The 15,669-nt window shown below is 38.6% G+C and overlaps 1 protein-coding gene across 3 annotated transcripts in view; it reads left to right on the top strand.

Annotated features, from left to right (window-relative positions):
- The window catches only part of MSH3 (mutS homolog 3), a 176,915-nt gene extending 161,826 nt beyond the window's left edge, over window positions 1-15,089 (top strand). For all 3 annotated transcript variants that reach the window (XM_058523611.1, XM_058523690.1, XM_058523772.1), the window contains exons 21-24: window positions 1,387-1,573; window positions 5,301-5,430; window positions 11,439-11,604; window positions 14,342-15,089. In XM_058523611.1, coding sequence (XP_058379594.1) covers window positions 1,387-1,573; window positions 5,301-5,430; window positions 11,439-11,604; window positions 14,342-14,450 — 592 coding nt within the window. In that variant the 3' untranslated portion in view covers window positions 14,451-15,089. The remainder of the gene's footprint in view (window positions 1-1,386; window positions 1,574-5,300; window positions 5,431-11,438; window positions 11,605-14,341) is intronic.
- Window positions 15,090-15,669: the final 580 nt, after the last annotated feature.

Below are 15,669 nucleotides of genomic sequence, written 5' to 3' on the forward strand. Positions count from 1 at the left end.
CTGGGGTCAGACTTCATGAGTCTGAAGAATTCAGAGTGGTTGCAGAGGTAGGAAAGTTGAATCTTCTTGCTTTGTGGTAGGGGAAATATTAGCAAAGCAAACATTGAAAATCGAGGTAAATAGTATTTGAACTTTAAAAAAGTAACCAGAATGCTCGTAAGTTAGCAACATTTCAGAAATTATGTTTTGTAGTTATTGATTTTCAAATGGATAAAATAGACAGCATTTTGAGTAAAACCATATCAGCTTTTCGTAGACGTAGTTCATTACAGTTTCTGAATGCCATTGATGACTGGAGTGGTTCTCCTAGGGCTCCACAGTCTGTGGGGAAAACATTACGCTCCATCTCCCCTGCCCAGTCCAGGGCTCCAGCCACAGGGAGGGTAACGCTCGATTTCAACATGAGTTTCTCTGGAGGTAAAAGGTCCATTATGCTGCTGTAGGTCACATGTGAACTGTTGCAGCAAAACTAAACTGGTGAACATATTTTGCTGAGAAAATAGTTACCAGAATTTACAAAGCTAGATAGCAGGGCGAAAACCTGAATTCTAGGTTTTGCTATTAACTGCATGACCTTGAGTGAGTATTATCTTTTTTTTTTCCAGGTCCCTTTTGTACTAAATAGGTGTTTTCCCAAATGTGTTCTGTAGACCATCATCATCACAAGGTGCTCCCGGAGAAGTTTTAGGGGTCCATGGTTAGACGAGTCAGAGAAGTGCTGTGTACTAGATCCCTCTCTAGGAAATGCACCATGTGCAGCAGAATAGGAAAACCTCTAAGAAGTCTTACAGGGACGAAACCCTTACATCTCTTGGACCCGTTTCTTGCAATTTCTAAGAACTATGTTCCATAAAGTCCACTTTAGAAACCTGTATTAATTGTCTGAGGTTATTAAACCTCTGTAAATGTAGTTCTAGTAAAATGTTTTATCTTATATAAATGAGTTTTTTCAACATGGTACTCTAATTCGAAATAACAGTGTGGAATCTTATTAAGGAAACAGTGGGAAAAGCTTTTAATTGTACAATGTCCTAGTATTTGTGGATTTTAAAACCAGCGATGCAGAGAAGTGTTATTTTCCCCTGTGAGTACCAAAACTTTGGTTTGAAATGATTGGTCAGAAAAAGACAGAGATTTCTGAACTTTTTGAGAGCTCTGTCCAGTACCTCAGATTCTATCCAGAATGTTTCTACAGGGTGAAATTTGATGTTAGGCACTCTTTATATCCAACATATGTTTTATTTTATTTAATATAATTTCAGCTGTTATTGGCTCAAAGTGTATAGACCCTTAGGGATCTTTTATATTTATTGTTTATAAAATAATGCCTGGCTTCCTAATAATGAAGTTAAGAGGGAAATCAAGGTGTCTTCATCTTATTTGTAGGATGGGTGCTGCAGATAATATATATAAAGGGCGGAGTACATTTATGGAAGAACTGACTGACACAGCAGAAATAATAAGAAAAGCAACGTCACAGTCCCTGGTTATCTTGGATGAATTGGGAAGAGGGACGAGCACACATGATGGAATCGCCATTGCTTATGCTACACTTGAGCATTTTATTAGAGATGTAAGTACCTTGCATACCTTTGTGGACATGAGTGGTACATACTATACAAACTGTTTTCCTGACCTCAGCTCCTAAATACTCAAAATTGTCTTTAATTGTTATAGTTGATCCTATTCCTGCAATTGATCATGCCAGTGCTATACCTTGAACTCAGATAGATTGGTCCTAAATAATGTCTGTAATTCTTTGATGTGTCTTCCTTTTGCTGAGGCAAAATAAACCAGGTCTGGTCAGTAGGAGAAAGGCCTCTCTGGCAGTATTTCCATGCAGAATGTGTTTTATTGTCCTTGGCAAACTCTAAATCAAGAGCAGGGACCGTCCACCTACAAACCAATCCTTGAGAAAAGAACAAAAAGGAGATAGTGCCATATTTGCCCTGTGAAATACTTTTTTCAGCAATATCCTACAAGATGACAGTATAACGTCTCTGATCTGATCTCTTTGTTTCTCTCTGTTTCAGTAACATCACTCCTTCAGTGCAGATCTCTCTTTTCAGAGTGCATTTATAAACATCTCAATGTGAAATTTTGTTTGGGTCAAACTTTCCATCCCTGTCATCTCCCTTAAAGTCTCCCCTTTATTTACTCTTTCTGTCTTTGTTCAATTTGGTCTCTTCTTTTCTCTCTCTCCTTCTCAGCACCTGCCCCTGAACCTTCCTTCTTCGGTTTTTCTTTTTCTGTTTTGTTCTCCACGTTTTACTCTTTTCTTTGTCTCTGTGTCTTCCTCCCATTCTCATTTCTTTCATGTCTTCCTTTTCCCATTTTCCTCCCATCTCATTTTCATTTCTTCCTTTCTTCCTTAAATAGCCAATAAAAGCATATTTTTTACTTATATTTCTTTGAAAAAGCATCATGCAAAAATAAAATCCCTTTTTCTTTAAAACTTTGTGGCCCTCAGTTTTTTGTTTAAACGGATTACATAGTTAATAATGACATGTTTGCTACTTTGAAATAAATTTGATTTTTCTTTAAAAATAAATTATTCGCTAAAAGATATCTTAGGAACTTTTGGTTAATCACTGTAGAAACTACATATCACAGGTTCGATGAAGTCCTATCGCTGCCTCGAAAACACATTGTAAACATTAGTTTAAGAGCCTTCAGGAACAAATTATGACAGAATTGAATTGGCCACCTTTGAGTTTGATTTCGTTCTGTCTACTCTATAGCAATGCGTCAGTTACTATGACTGCATAACAAATCACCCCAAAACTTAGTGGTTTAAAACAACAAAAATCATTTATTACCTCTCACAGTGTCTGGAGGTGAGGAATTTGGGAGCAGCTTAGCTGGGTGGTTTTGGCTCAAGATCTGTCCCAAGGTTGCAGTCAAGTTGTCAGCCAGAATTGCAGTCGTCCAAAGGCTTGACTGGGGCTGAGGGATCCTCATCCGATGTGGCTCACTCACATGGCTGGCAAGTTGGCGTGGGTGGTTGGCCAGGGCCCTCAGTTCCTTTCCCTGTGGGTCTCCACAGGGCTGCTTGAGTATCCTTACAGAGTGGTGTCTGGCTTCCCCCGAGGAAGAAATCCAAGAGGCCAATTAGAAGCAGCAGTGTGTTTTATGACCTCCTCTCAGAAGCCAGCCACACACTGTCACTGCCATCATATTCTGTTGGCCACACAGGGCCAGCCCTGATTGAGTGTGGGAAGAGGCTACTCAAGAGCATGGACACTGGGAAGTGAAGATCTTTGGGTCCATGTTGGAGGCTGGCTACCAGAAGCAGTTTGGCAATATTTCAGAGATTCATTTAAGAACCTTCAGGAACAAATTATGACAGAATTGAATCTGTCACTTCTATTTTCATTGCTTCTATAGCAGTTTTGGATTTTTTTAATGTTAATGAAGAAAGTATTATTTTTAGATAAAATTTACTTTAGAGGTAAGTCATTGAAGAGGATTCTTCAAGACCAAGAGTCCCTAACCTTTTTATGGAGGAAAATGTTTATTTTCATGGTGTCTTTTGATTGCTGGGATGGGGAAGAGAAATCAGAGAGGAGAAATGGGGGAGGCTGTGTGTTGTTGCTGCAAGCTGAAAATGGCCTTGAGGAGAGCAGTGTTGTAACCCAGTCCCTTAGGTCTTCTGGCTAGAAATGCCCCTCAGCTCAGGGAAGGACACTGTGAAGACAGCTGGTCCCAAGATCCTTCAGGGCAGATGTTTAGGGCAGCTTGTCAAAGAAACCCTGCCTTAATAGGTTTATTTGGAATTTTTATAAGAGAGAGGGCACATGTTGTGATTTTTAATATGGTGAATGGCAGATGAATCAAAACTGGAGTTCTTTGATCTAATTACCCTCTTCAGGTAATTTTTAGACCAACATTTGGTGTTCACTTCCCTCGAGATAGCGACTTATAGAATACTTAGTAGTATGTGCTTTAACATGATGCTTATTAAAGAATCCATGGGGGCTGGCCCGGTGGCGCAAGCAGTTAAGTGTGGGCGTCTGCTGCGGCAGCCCGGGGTTTGCCGGTTCGGATTCCGGGTGCACACCGACGCACCGCTTGTCACGCCATGCTGTGGCGGCATCCCATATAAAGTAGAGGAAGATGGGCATGGATGTTAGCTCAGGGCCAGTCTTCCTCAGCAAAAAAAAAGAGAAGGATTGGCAGATGTTAGCTGAGGGCCGATCTTCCTCACAAAAAAAAAAGAAAAAGAATCCATGAGTCTATACTGTTACTAAAAAACAAAAATAAATTTTAAAATGATGGGGTAAGGTGGGGACAAGGGAAAGCTCTATTTTATAGAATGCCGACTAGTAAACATAGAGAGGATGTTTTTTTAAAAAATCAGTATTTACTAACCACCATAATAATAACTGATTCAGGCAATGATGGTCAATAGATGGTAAAACTTTTGGAATTGAAAGGTTGTTGAAGAAAAGGATATTTACACAGTCTCAAAGTATCACCCTACAAGTTGTTTATTAATTACCAAGGAGAGAGGTGTCAGGACCGGGAATAAATCTTCTGGGCACCCACTTAATCAAATAGTCAAATTTAGCATTCCAATAATGGGTCAAATTGACATCATGTGCCTTCTGATATGATGTACTGAAAAGGGTCTGTCACCTACATATGTATGTAATATTCCTGGCAATAAGGTTTAATCTGAATCTAATCAGGAGGAAATTCAGCCAAATCCAAATTGGGGGACATCCTGCAGAGCAGCTCTCCTGGATACTTCAAAAATGTTGATGTCATAAAAGACAAAAAAGAAAAGGCTAGGGAACTCTTCTAGATTAATGGAAACTAAAGAGACATGACTAAGTGCACTGCATGATCCTTGATTTTTTTTAAAAAATATAAAAAACATAACGTTAATGGGACAATTTAGGGAAATTTATAGGCTGTATGTTAAATAATAGTGATATATCAATGTTGAATGTCTTGAGTATAATAATTTTATTCTGATGGTGTAGGAGACTGTTTTTGTTCTTAGAAGATAAAATCTTAAGTATTTAGGGATGGAGTGTCATGACTACAATTAATTCTCAAATGGTTCAGGAGAAAATGTTGTGTGTGTGTGTAAAGTGGGGGAGGGAGAAAAGAAGGGGAAATATGGTAAAATATTAACAACTGGCTGTCTAGATAAAGAGTGTATGGATGTTCATTGTACTTTTCTTGCAACTTTTTTGAAGGTTTGAAATTTTTAATTTCAAAAAAGTTTTGGAAAGTTTTAATTAAAATAAAATTTAAAAATAAAATAACGTTTATATGTCTTATTGCTTTAGGTGAAATGCTTAACCCTGTTTGTCACCCATTATCCGCCAGTTTGTGAATTAGAAAGAAGTTATTCACAGCAGGTGGGGAATTACCACATGGGATTCTTGGTCAACGAGGATGAAAGCAAACCAGATCCAGGTAGGAAATATTCCTGCAGTAGGTAAAACTAGAAGGTTTGATAACTCGAAGTTTGTAGGAACATGAATTTATTGCTTATTAATCATAAAAGCTGTGAATGTTGATTGTGAATAACATTTGTCCAAATTAATTTTCTCTAAACTTTGGGTCAAATAAAATTTGCATTTATTCTTGCCATCTCTGAGTCCTTTTCTGGTATTCCGTATCTCATCTTTCTACAAGAAGAGAGGGGTTGGGAGATGTTTAGGTTTTCCTCTTAGATTCATCTCAGGAAAGATGCCCTAACAATCAAGTGCAGAGTATTGTTAGTCATCTTTAAAATGCCCAGTATGTTTCCCAAAATATCATTTAACGTTAATTACTTACTAAGAGCCATATGCTATACTGGACATGTTTTCTCTTAATTGGACGTGAAACTGAATCTCAGACAGGTCAAGTGGCTTGCCGGTATCGGCCACCTGGGTCAGGGCTGAACTGAGCCTAAAATCCATGTCCTCTGCTTGCAAGTCTCTTCTCTCCTCCTCTGCTAGAACTGCTATGTGGGATCTACAGTATTTTTCCTAGCCTTTCCACTTGCACTAGTGCACTAGTGTCACAGAAATGAGACGTTTCATGAAAAAGAACACCATAAGCCAATAGAAATAAGTTCAGTTGCTGTAGGTAATGTAGTAGATTTTAGCATAATTTTTTCCTGTTCAGTAGTAATTTTTTTTAAGCTACCAGCCTGTGGGCCAGTGATGGTTTACACACTTGGTGTGCTACAATGGAAAATCCAATATCCAAGACACTCCAGAGTCCAAATTTTATTTTGGAAAAGTAATAAGGATGGACCTGAAAAAGAAATCAGGCAATTGGCCCAAATAAAACAAAGCATTGGACCTAAGATAAAGGTAACATTAGGCAATTCTTGCCTTTCACCACCATGCAGTCTTGAAAAATACATCATAAATTCTTTCCTGGAAGCAGTTTCATGTCTATTAATCTGCATCCAAAGTGACAGGAGGAGCTTATAAGCTTAAACCCCACGAGATAAACAAAATTGAGTTGACCAACGGGGAAGGGTCGTGATAGGCATTTGATGTGAGCTGACTACTAACCCAGAGCCATACATCTTAAGTGTTTGGGCACTTTATTTTATTGATTTAAATTTTTACTCATGAACATAATTTAAAACGTTAAATGATGCTAATAGTCAGCTATCCCCAGCTTCTTTCCCTTCACTCCATGCCCCTTCCCCATCCCAGTCCCAAGGCAACTGTTTTCAACTCTTTCATCCATTTCTTCCATATTTCTAAATAATATGCTTATTTTTTATCTCTTGTTTCATCAGCTTGACACATTATTGATTGACTTCTCATTGTGTTAGATGAAGGTCTTCAGCCTTCCCTCCCTCTGTCCTCCCAGTATAGTTGTTGCGCATTTTCTCTGTTTCATTCGTGTTTATTGTTTTCACTATTATTGCCAGTAAGTATTGCTCACTCATGAGCCAAGTATGGAGACAAGTACATTTCCTTTCTTCTACAACTTTTTTTTTTGTTTTCTTGAAGGTAATGATTACCTTGTTTTTTTCATTTCATTGTTTTATTTGAATCTATAGCTGAATCTCCCTATATCCTTCAAAAGCTTTGTAAAATGCCTCTCTAGACGTTTTTCCACATGATCAAACTGTTGGTTCCACCTTTCCTCACTGGGGTCGTTCCTCCTGGAGCCCTTTGTCCTCCTGCTCACCTGGACTGGTTGCTTCTTAGGCCTGCTGCCCAGCTGTTGTCCTGAGACCTGCCTTTACCATCATCCTAGGACTTCTCTTACCCTCTCTTCTGTGCATTTGATTGCAAGCAACAGAACGCTTGAACTCACACTGGCTCAAACAACAAGGATGTATATAATCTCACATTACAGGAACCTCAGAGGAAGGGTAGACTGCAGCTTCTCTTTGCAATTCTCCAGGCTCTGTCTTCCTGCCCTGCTGGCTTCATCATCAGGCTAGTGGCAAGGTGCCTGCAGCTCTTTCTGGCATCACATCCAGAACTGACCTTGTCCAAAGGAAGAAAAGGGACCAGCATTTCCTGTGACTCTTTCTTAGGAGCAAGGGAACTTTTCTCAGATGCCCACTAGCATCTCATCATTGTTTCATCTCATTTTCAGAATTGCATCACATGCTTATTTTCCAGTTCCTAGAAGTGAGAAAGTCAGGGATGACTTTCATCAGCCTAGTTGATCCTAATCAGGATCAACTTTTAGAGCTGGATATGAGGACATTATCCCCTGAGTTAAATGGTCAGGGAGTTAATTCTTTATAACACAGGGTTTTCTTAGGGTTGGAATAGATTTTTGTTAGGCTACTAATAATATCAACTAAAGGAGGTAAAATTTTTAAGATTTTGCACAAATGAAAATGTCTCCATTATACCTTCATACTTGATGTATAATTTAGCTAGGGTTAGAATTTTAGTTTGAAAATAATGTTCACTCAGAATTTTGAAGCATTGCTCCATTGCCTGCTCATTTCCAATATTATTCCTAGCTGTACCTATGCTTCATCCATTACCTCTAACCTAATTCCTCTTCTGTCTCCATTAGAGGCCATTACATAGGTCATCAGTAAAATGCCCCAAAGGCCTTTTGGGTGGCTTCTAAGATACTATGCTTATCTGTTTCCTGTGGTGTGGGAGATAAAGCAATGGACCGGCAGTAAGAAACCGTGTTTTAGTCTATTCCAGTCTATAAAATCTTGGACAAGTCACCTCTAAAATTTTATGACTCTATGCTAAAAGTGACTTTAAAAACTATTTGATCAGGACACATCTCTTTAATAACTGCCTAGAGAAGTTTGGCTTTAAGACAAATTTTGCTAAGTTCCCCTGTAACAAGCAGACACATGAATTCTTACTTTCACTGACTCTAAGCAGTGTCAGATAAACTTTTCAATAATATTCATTTAAGAAATGGTCATAGCTTGTAAGTAAAGTCCTCACCAAGAATTTTTATTGTGAGGCTGTAAAGAAATGAGTTGTTTTTACCATGTTCTTTCCCACCTGGCTCTCTCTGCCTCCAAGTTTCCATTACACACACTCTCTTCTCCCCATCCCCTCTCCCCTGTATCCTATCCCTTCTCTTCTGTCCCCTGTCCCCTCTCCATCATACACATGCACTCTCTCCCCTCTCCTCTCCAAGAGGGATGAAGGACAGTCTTGAGGTAGAAAATAACTATAAAAAGAGCTCCCTCCAGTGATTATGGAAGAGTGGTCACATTATTTACCTTGAAGGCATGAAAACTACCATAATTAGTACTAAAGTGGAGACCCGTATGTGGTGACAAATTCAGTACCTGTTATACTGAGGTATGTTAGAGTTATTCAGAGCAATATAATATATAATTTCGCTATATTTTATAGCTATATTATATATAAAAAGCAATTTATAGCTATATATGTATATATACCACATATTATATATAATATATAGTATATATATGTGTGTATGTGTGTATATATATATATGAAACAAAAAAAAGCTAACAGCAAAGCAATTGTTAAGTAAGAAGTTTTTGTGGCATTTGGTGGGCTTTCAGAAGAGGATGGATGGGGTGCATGGATGGATAGATGGATAATGAATGGACAAACAGATGAGTGAATCTTTTTTTTTTTAGAAAGACCAGCATGGAGGCTAGATTATAAAGGAGAGGGTGGAGGTAGGGACATCAGTTAGGACTAAGCCAGTTGAAGTGATAAAGACTATTTTTCTGTCTTAAGGATGAGAAGAGTTTGCTTTTTAGATTGCCTTCTACTGTTCACTTCACTTTTAGTCTTCTGAGCATCAAAGACTAACAAAAAATTATCCAGGTTAATTACCCAGGTTAGCAGGCACTGGTTTCTACTTGCTTCTTTCCCAGTCTCTTCCCACCCACTTCCTCACCTGTTCTTTGTGCTCCTAAGGTTTTATTTGGAGGAAAAAGGTATTCTTAGGTCTTTGTAGCGTCAGTTTTAGTCTGTGTATTCCTGAGAGTGTCAGCATTCTTTTCACCTCCCACTTCCAGCACTCACCCTTAGGAAGGTATTATTTGTCTGTTGCTGAATTCTTAGAGAAGGTTACAGAAAATTCCGTCATCCTTTTTCTCTGTTGTGTTCAGTCTTTTGCCTTTAGTTTTTAGCTGATAAAAGAATGAAGCATACACATTTATCAAGTGAAATAATGTATGAGAACAGCCCCTGATAAACTTAAAATAAGTATACTATGGTCTCAGAAATTGTAATCTGGTTCATCTTGGACATTTTTGGAACACAGTGCAGTTATATAGAATTTCATAATAAAAGCTGCATAATCCTTAGGTGCTTTAGATTTATCAAAGATTAAACTCTATGCAGAATTGTCTTTGTGTTATTGTACTTCATTCTATCCTAATTCTTTACAAGTTTTTAATCCATGTGTATGTATATATGTGGAAGACTGGGTTCCCCAGGTAGCTGATTCTGAGATTTGCGTGCCAAGTTTGTTGGGGATTGCTTTCATGATCAACACCTGAGGGCAGGGCTGGGCTGTGTTGCAGTCATAAGGCTTCAGCCAGCCCTGCAGGGAGCTCTGAGCTGGGATGGTCCTTCAGAGTTAGCTCAGTTCAGGGTGAGGGAGACAGGAACCTCTTGTTACATAACAAATTACTCCAAAACATAGCAGCTTAAAACAACAAACTATTATCTCATAATTTCTGTGGGTCAGGAATTCGGGGCTTCCTCTACTGAACACCTCTGGAGCTGAAACCTCTACCTCACAGTCTCTCACAAGGTTCTAATCAAGGTGTTGGCCGAGGCAGCAGTCACTTCAGGGCTTGACCGGGTCAGTCCACTTCCCAGCCCATTCACATGGCTGTTGGCAGGCCTCAGAATATCTGCTTTCAAGCTCGCTCACGTGGCTGTTGGCAGGCCTCCAGGCCCTCACTAACTGTTGGCCAGAGACATTAGTTTCTTTCCATGTGGGCCTCTCCATAAGGCAGCCTGCAACATGGCAACTGGCTTCCCTCAGAACAAGCGAGAGAGTGCTCAAGACAGAGGCCACAGTCTTTTGTAATCCAATCTCAGAAGTGACATCCCATCATTTTTGCCACATTCTGTTTATTAGAAGCAAGTCACTGGGTCCAGCCCACACTCAAGGAGAAGGAATGACGGAAGGGCATGAACACCAGGAGGCTGGGATCTTTGGTGGACATCTTAGAGGCTGCCTGCCAACCCGCATAGCAACCAGTCACTGCATGCAGGCTGTCCAAGTCACTGTGACCCCTGGTGAAGCAGCTCTCTTCAGCTGAGGCAGTTCCCAGAGAGAGCGTACAGCTGAGGGTTGTGGCTAACAACCTTCCTGACAGTTGGGGCAATAAACCCTTCAGTCCTGAGTGGAAATGGGTAATAGTGCAGCATCCACTTCAATATGTATAACTCTTAGGTAACTAGGGTATTTTATAAACCAGAATTTCTCAATCTTGTTATTTAAACTGTGCAACATGTAATATTTCCTTATCTGTTTTTGTTGTTTTATTTCTAGCACTCTTAGAAACATCTTTTATATATGTTACTTTACAGAGTGTATTACGTACAAGACTGTTTGGCTGTTCTTTCACTGGAATAAGACTTTTTGTTTTTAATCTGTTTTTAAAGGAGAAATTATATTGTACCGTGTATCAGAATCACTCTTTTTGATATAGAAGTTCAGTTCACATTTTTCAGCAGGCAGCATAAAGCTAAATACTTCTTAGCTAACAATGAATTATTGTTAAAAACCATTTTAAGTGAGCTAAAAGATCCTAAATGCAAAAGCATTTTCAAAATAGTATTTACCCTTTTTCTAGATATATAAAATTGATAAAAGGAGCTAACAGGTGATTAGGAACAATAGGTTTCTTTTTCAGATTGTAAATTTTAATAAAGTTATAAGAACTTATATGTCTTCTTTAATCCTCTAATTTTTTTCAGTTTTCAGGCATGGTTTTCTTTATATCCTATTTTTTTTAACTTATTTTGTAGGCGAAGAAGTCCCTGATTTTGTCACTTTTCTTTATCAAATAACCAGAGGAATTGCAGCAAGGAGTTATGGACTAAATGTGGCTAAACTAGCAGATGTTCCTGGAGAAATTTTAAAGAAAGCAGCTAGCAAGTCCAAAGAACTGGAAGGATTAGTCAATATGAAAAGGTCAGAATGATTGTGCTGCATTTTTTTATTTATAATGAAACCTTCCATGTTGTCCAAGGAAGAGGCTTGTCCTGTAAATGAACATCAGATCTATCTTTAAGCACCTCTTCAAATATTCTGAAACGTTTATTTACTATAAAATGAAATAACTAGTCCCAAAGCTCATGTGAATTCAGCCTGTCTTCTCTAGTCAGATCCTTATCTATTAAGTTGCTAAATTGGTTTTTCAATCATTTTTCTAAAGAGTTAACTCCTTAATATGTGCCAACACATTAGTTGCTTAAAACATTCATTTATACAAAAAATTACTAAAAGAAACCTCAATATATCAAAGCTTTAGAGTACTTCTTTGATTCATGTATTGCATTCAGATATGCAGTGGTTGCATTGGGAAATTAAGAATTCTGTCGGGACATGAATGAAAAGAATGTCATTATGTAACCAGGTAATTGTAGTTGGTGTCCACGTGTCACTTATTTTGTGGATTTGTTCGTGACAAGTTTTTCATTCTAAACTGACTTCTCTCTGTTGCCTGGGATGCTTACGTGAATGCATTCTACCTTTCACCCTTGATATCCAGCCAGGAGGTAGTCAGTATATAAATGAATCTTAAGATAAACCTGAGATATGCTTTGGAAGGAAGATATTCCTAGGAAAATATCATATTAATAAATAATAAATTACAGCCTTTTGTTTCTCAAATATAAGATTATATTATAAAACAACAGAAGCTCCTCATCTGCCGCCTGTCCTGCCCCTGCCCTACCTGGAGAGTCTGATCTGCCAGGAGCAGGACATCACTGCCCTGGTCAATAACCATATGACCATGAGTGAACAGATTATCAGTCGGATAGAAAATCTTGGCTGGCCACCATACTATAAGAATATTTTTTAGTTCTGGAAATCATTAGCAAGTTTAAATATTGAAATATTAATACCTAGTATTAGTTAAAGCCAGCCCTGGTGGTGTAGTGGCTAAGATTTGGCACTCTCACTGCCTCGACCTGGGTTCGTTTCTGGTCGGGGAACCACACCACCTGCCTGTCGGTTGTATGCTGTGGCGGCCGCATGTTGCTGTGGTGCTGAAAGCTCTGCCACTGGTGTTTCAAGTACCAGCAGGGTTACCTATTAGGGACAGGTTTCAGTGGAGCTTCCAGAATAAGACAGACTGGGAAGAAGGACCTGGCCACCCACTTTTGAAAAAAATTGGCCATGAAAACCCTATGAATAGCAGCGGAGCATTGTCTGATAGACTGCGGAAGGGGAGAGGTTGGCGCAGAAAGACCAGGCAGGGTTCCCCTCTGCAGTACTCAGGATTGCTAGGAGTCGAAATCCACTCAACACTAACAATAACAACAAATATTAGTTAAAGAAACAATTGCCAGCTTGTATACTGAAGTACAGTTGTGCAATCCTCTTATCTTTCTCATCTTCCTTCCTCCTGAGCTTCTGCCTTGCGCTTCACACCTTGCAGAGGTGAGTGGTGGTTGGCCAGGTCCAAAGTGGTGGAATGTAGCTTCCTCTGTTGACATTTTCTTCTGGATCATTTCTGCAGTGCCGTATTAGAAGCAAATGATGTAATCAGTGACAGCCTATTTCTAATTATTTGTTACAAAGTAGATTAATATAAAATTTTTCCACAGAGAAAAGTATAATCATCTGTGAGAGCTTAAAAATAAGCTTAGCTCTTAGTTCTTTGCAAAGTCCAAAGACAAATTTAATTCCTCTTTTGTTGTCTTATTATTTTTCTTTTTCCCTAAAGATATAAGAATAAAACTTTACCTCAAAAGAGGTATATGCAAGATGGCAATAAAATACAACAGTGTGTACTTGTTGCTGCTTTATAGCCTATGGAGCATGAGCAATAAAATTCACAGATTATTTATAAATATTTTAACTCTTCCAACTAGTATGTGACATTTTGAAATCTAGAAAGTTAACTTGATAAGACAGAGAATTGTAGGAAGAGATTGCATTGGGGTGGATTCTGATGATTAATCAGGACACTTTACTTGTCACTAAAAGTGCTTATACGTCAGTGCCGTTGGCCAGGTCAAAGAAACCAAACCAAATCTTGTGCGTTCACGTGTGTTTGTTATAATAGCTAATATTTATTGAATGCTTACTGCACCCAGAAACAAGTCTGGGCAGTCATTTGCAGAGGCCTAGACACTGTGCCAGCTACTATTCTTATTGCTTTACATACATTAACTCAATCCTTATGACAGCCTTTTGAGATAGGTATTGTTGTTATCCCCATGGTATAATTGGGGAAAATAAGGCCAAGCAAGGGTAGGAACTCAACCAGGAACCTGGGGTCACATAGCTGGTAGGAGGTGGAACAGTACTTGGAACTCCAGTACTCCCGCTCCAGACCTTGAACACTTCACTGGGTTGCTCTTCTGCAGAAAAGTATATATTGTGTTGGCATTTTACTCTTTCATTAGCTAGCTTTGTTTTATTAAATCCATTTTACTTTTCGTCCTCTGAGCGCACGCAGCCTCTGGCTGAGTTAGAAGAGGGAGGAGGCTGGGCTTTCCCACCCAGGAGGCAGGAATGCTGATCAGCGCTCGCTTGATTACACTCCTTTCTCCAGAAGGCTGGTGCTGATCTACTTCCTAACTGCAGAGCCCTGCCTTGTATTCTAATGTCATAGACTCTTCATAGCTTTCGATGAGATGTTTTATCTCCCAACAATTTCATTTATAAAATAAATAGCACTTTATTTTCTTTCCAGGAAAAGGCTAAAGTGTTTTGCGAAGTTATGGACGATAAATGATGCAGAAGCCCTGGAAAAGTGGACAGACGAGTTTGAAACAGAAGAAATTACAGACTTCTCTTCCTGATTAAAATGAAGACTACATTTTTTAACAAAAATAGAGAATTAAAAATATCAGCTGTACAAAACTCTCCAGTAACGACCCATCTTTGTGTGATGTGAGCGTAAACCGTGACCCTGGTAATGCCTGTTGGAAACAGAGAGACTTGTGTGTAGAAAGCCTGTTTCAGGTTCTTGTCATCCTGACTTTTAAAAGTATGAACGCTTTTGAATACTGAGACTTCTCTTATGTAATTAGAAAATTTCATGGACGGTAAGCTGCACATAAAATCAAAAACATCTAAATAAAGCCTAAAGTGGTAAAATACAGTTAATAAACTTTTAAAGAATGATATAAAAATTTAATTCATATTTTTATTTGTTTCAGTTTAGATAATCTGCAACTGGGTGAAATGTCTGGCAGGAATATACCTTTTAATTTTAACTAAAATAATTTTATAATGGCACCAGTTTATTCACTATGAGCATAAGAATTTTTGGTAAGAAATAGAAAGAATTATCAAGCTTTTAGAAATAGAGCACAGAAAGAATAAGATCATATGAAATTTGAAAAGTTAAATATTGTCCTAGTTTTAAGCAACTTAACCATTGTTGGATGAAATTATTTGTCATTCATTCAAGTAATAAACATTTAATGAATACTTGCTATAAATTACAATTTTTCCTGTTGAATTTTGGGATTTTCAACTATCTGGCAATTATTACTTTTTAGGTTTAATTATGGAACCAAGATTCCGCTCCTACCAAATACACGGAATCGAGCTTATTCATTTTGGACCTTTCTATTAACCAGTGTAGCAAGTGTGCGATCTCCCCACTATTGGACCTTACAGTGTTGTTGACTCATAATAGCGGTCCCTCCCTGCCTGTTTAGGGTGACATGTGCTAGGCCATTCTCTGAGTTTCTTACAGCACTGGCTTCTCATATCTGTGTGCTTTTTGTTTCTAAATATATGATCTTGCATGAAGGCTCTCCATCCAGTTTCCCACCCATTTATTATTCTTGCTCAGTTAAATGTCTTCCCTGCATTTGATGGACATATTTCTAATTCCTTCTGTAGATTATTTCCTACAGTGGCCCTCACAGTGACCACTGGACACAGGAGTCAACATAGTCTCCCCATGCTGATGAAGAGTGCTTGGACACTTCACTGTGGAGTCACTCGCACTTTAGCCCTCTGATTCCCACCTTTTTGGAGTTAAAGTGTAATGCAGTCCAGTTGATT

Source organism: Diceros bicornis, chromosome 1 (assembly GCF_020826845.1).
Source record: "Diceros bicornis minor isolate mBicDic1 chromosome 1, mDicBic1.mat.cur, whole genome shotgun sequence".
Taxonomy (NCBI): domain Eukaryota; kingdom Metazoa; phylum Chordata; class Mammalia; order Perissodactyla; family Rhinocerotidae; genus Diceros; species Diceros bicornis.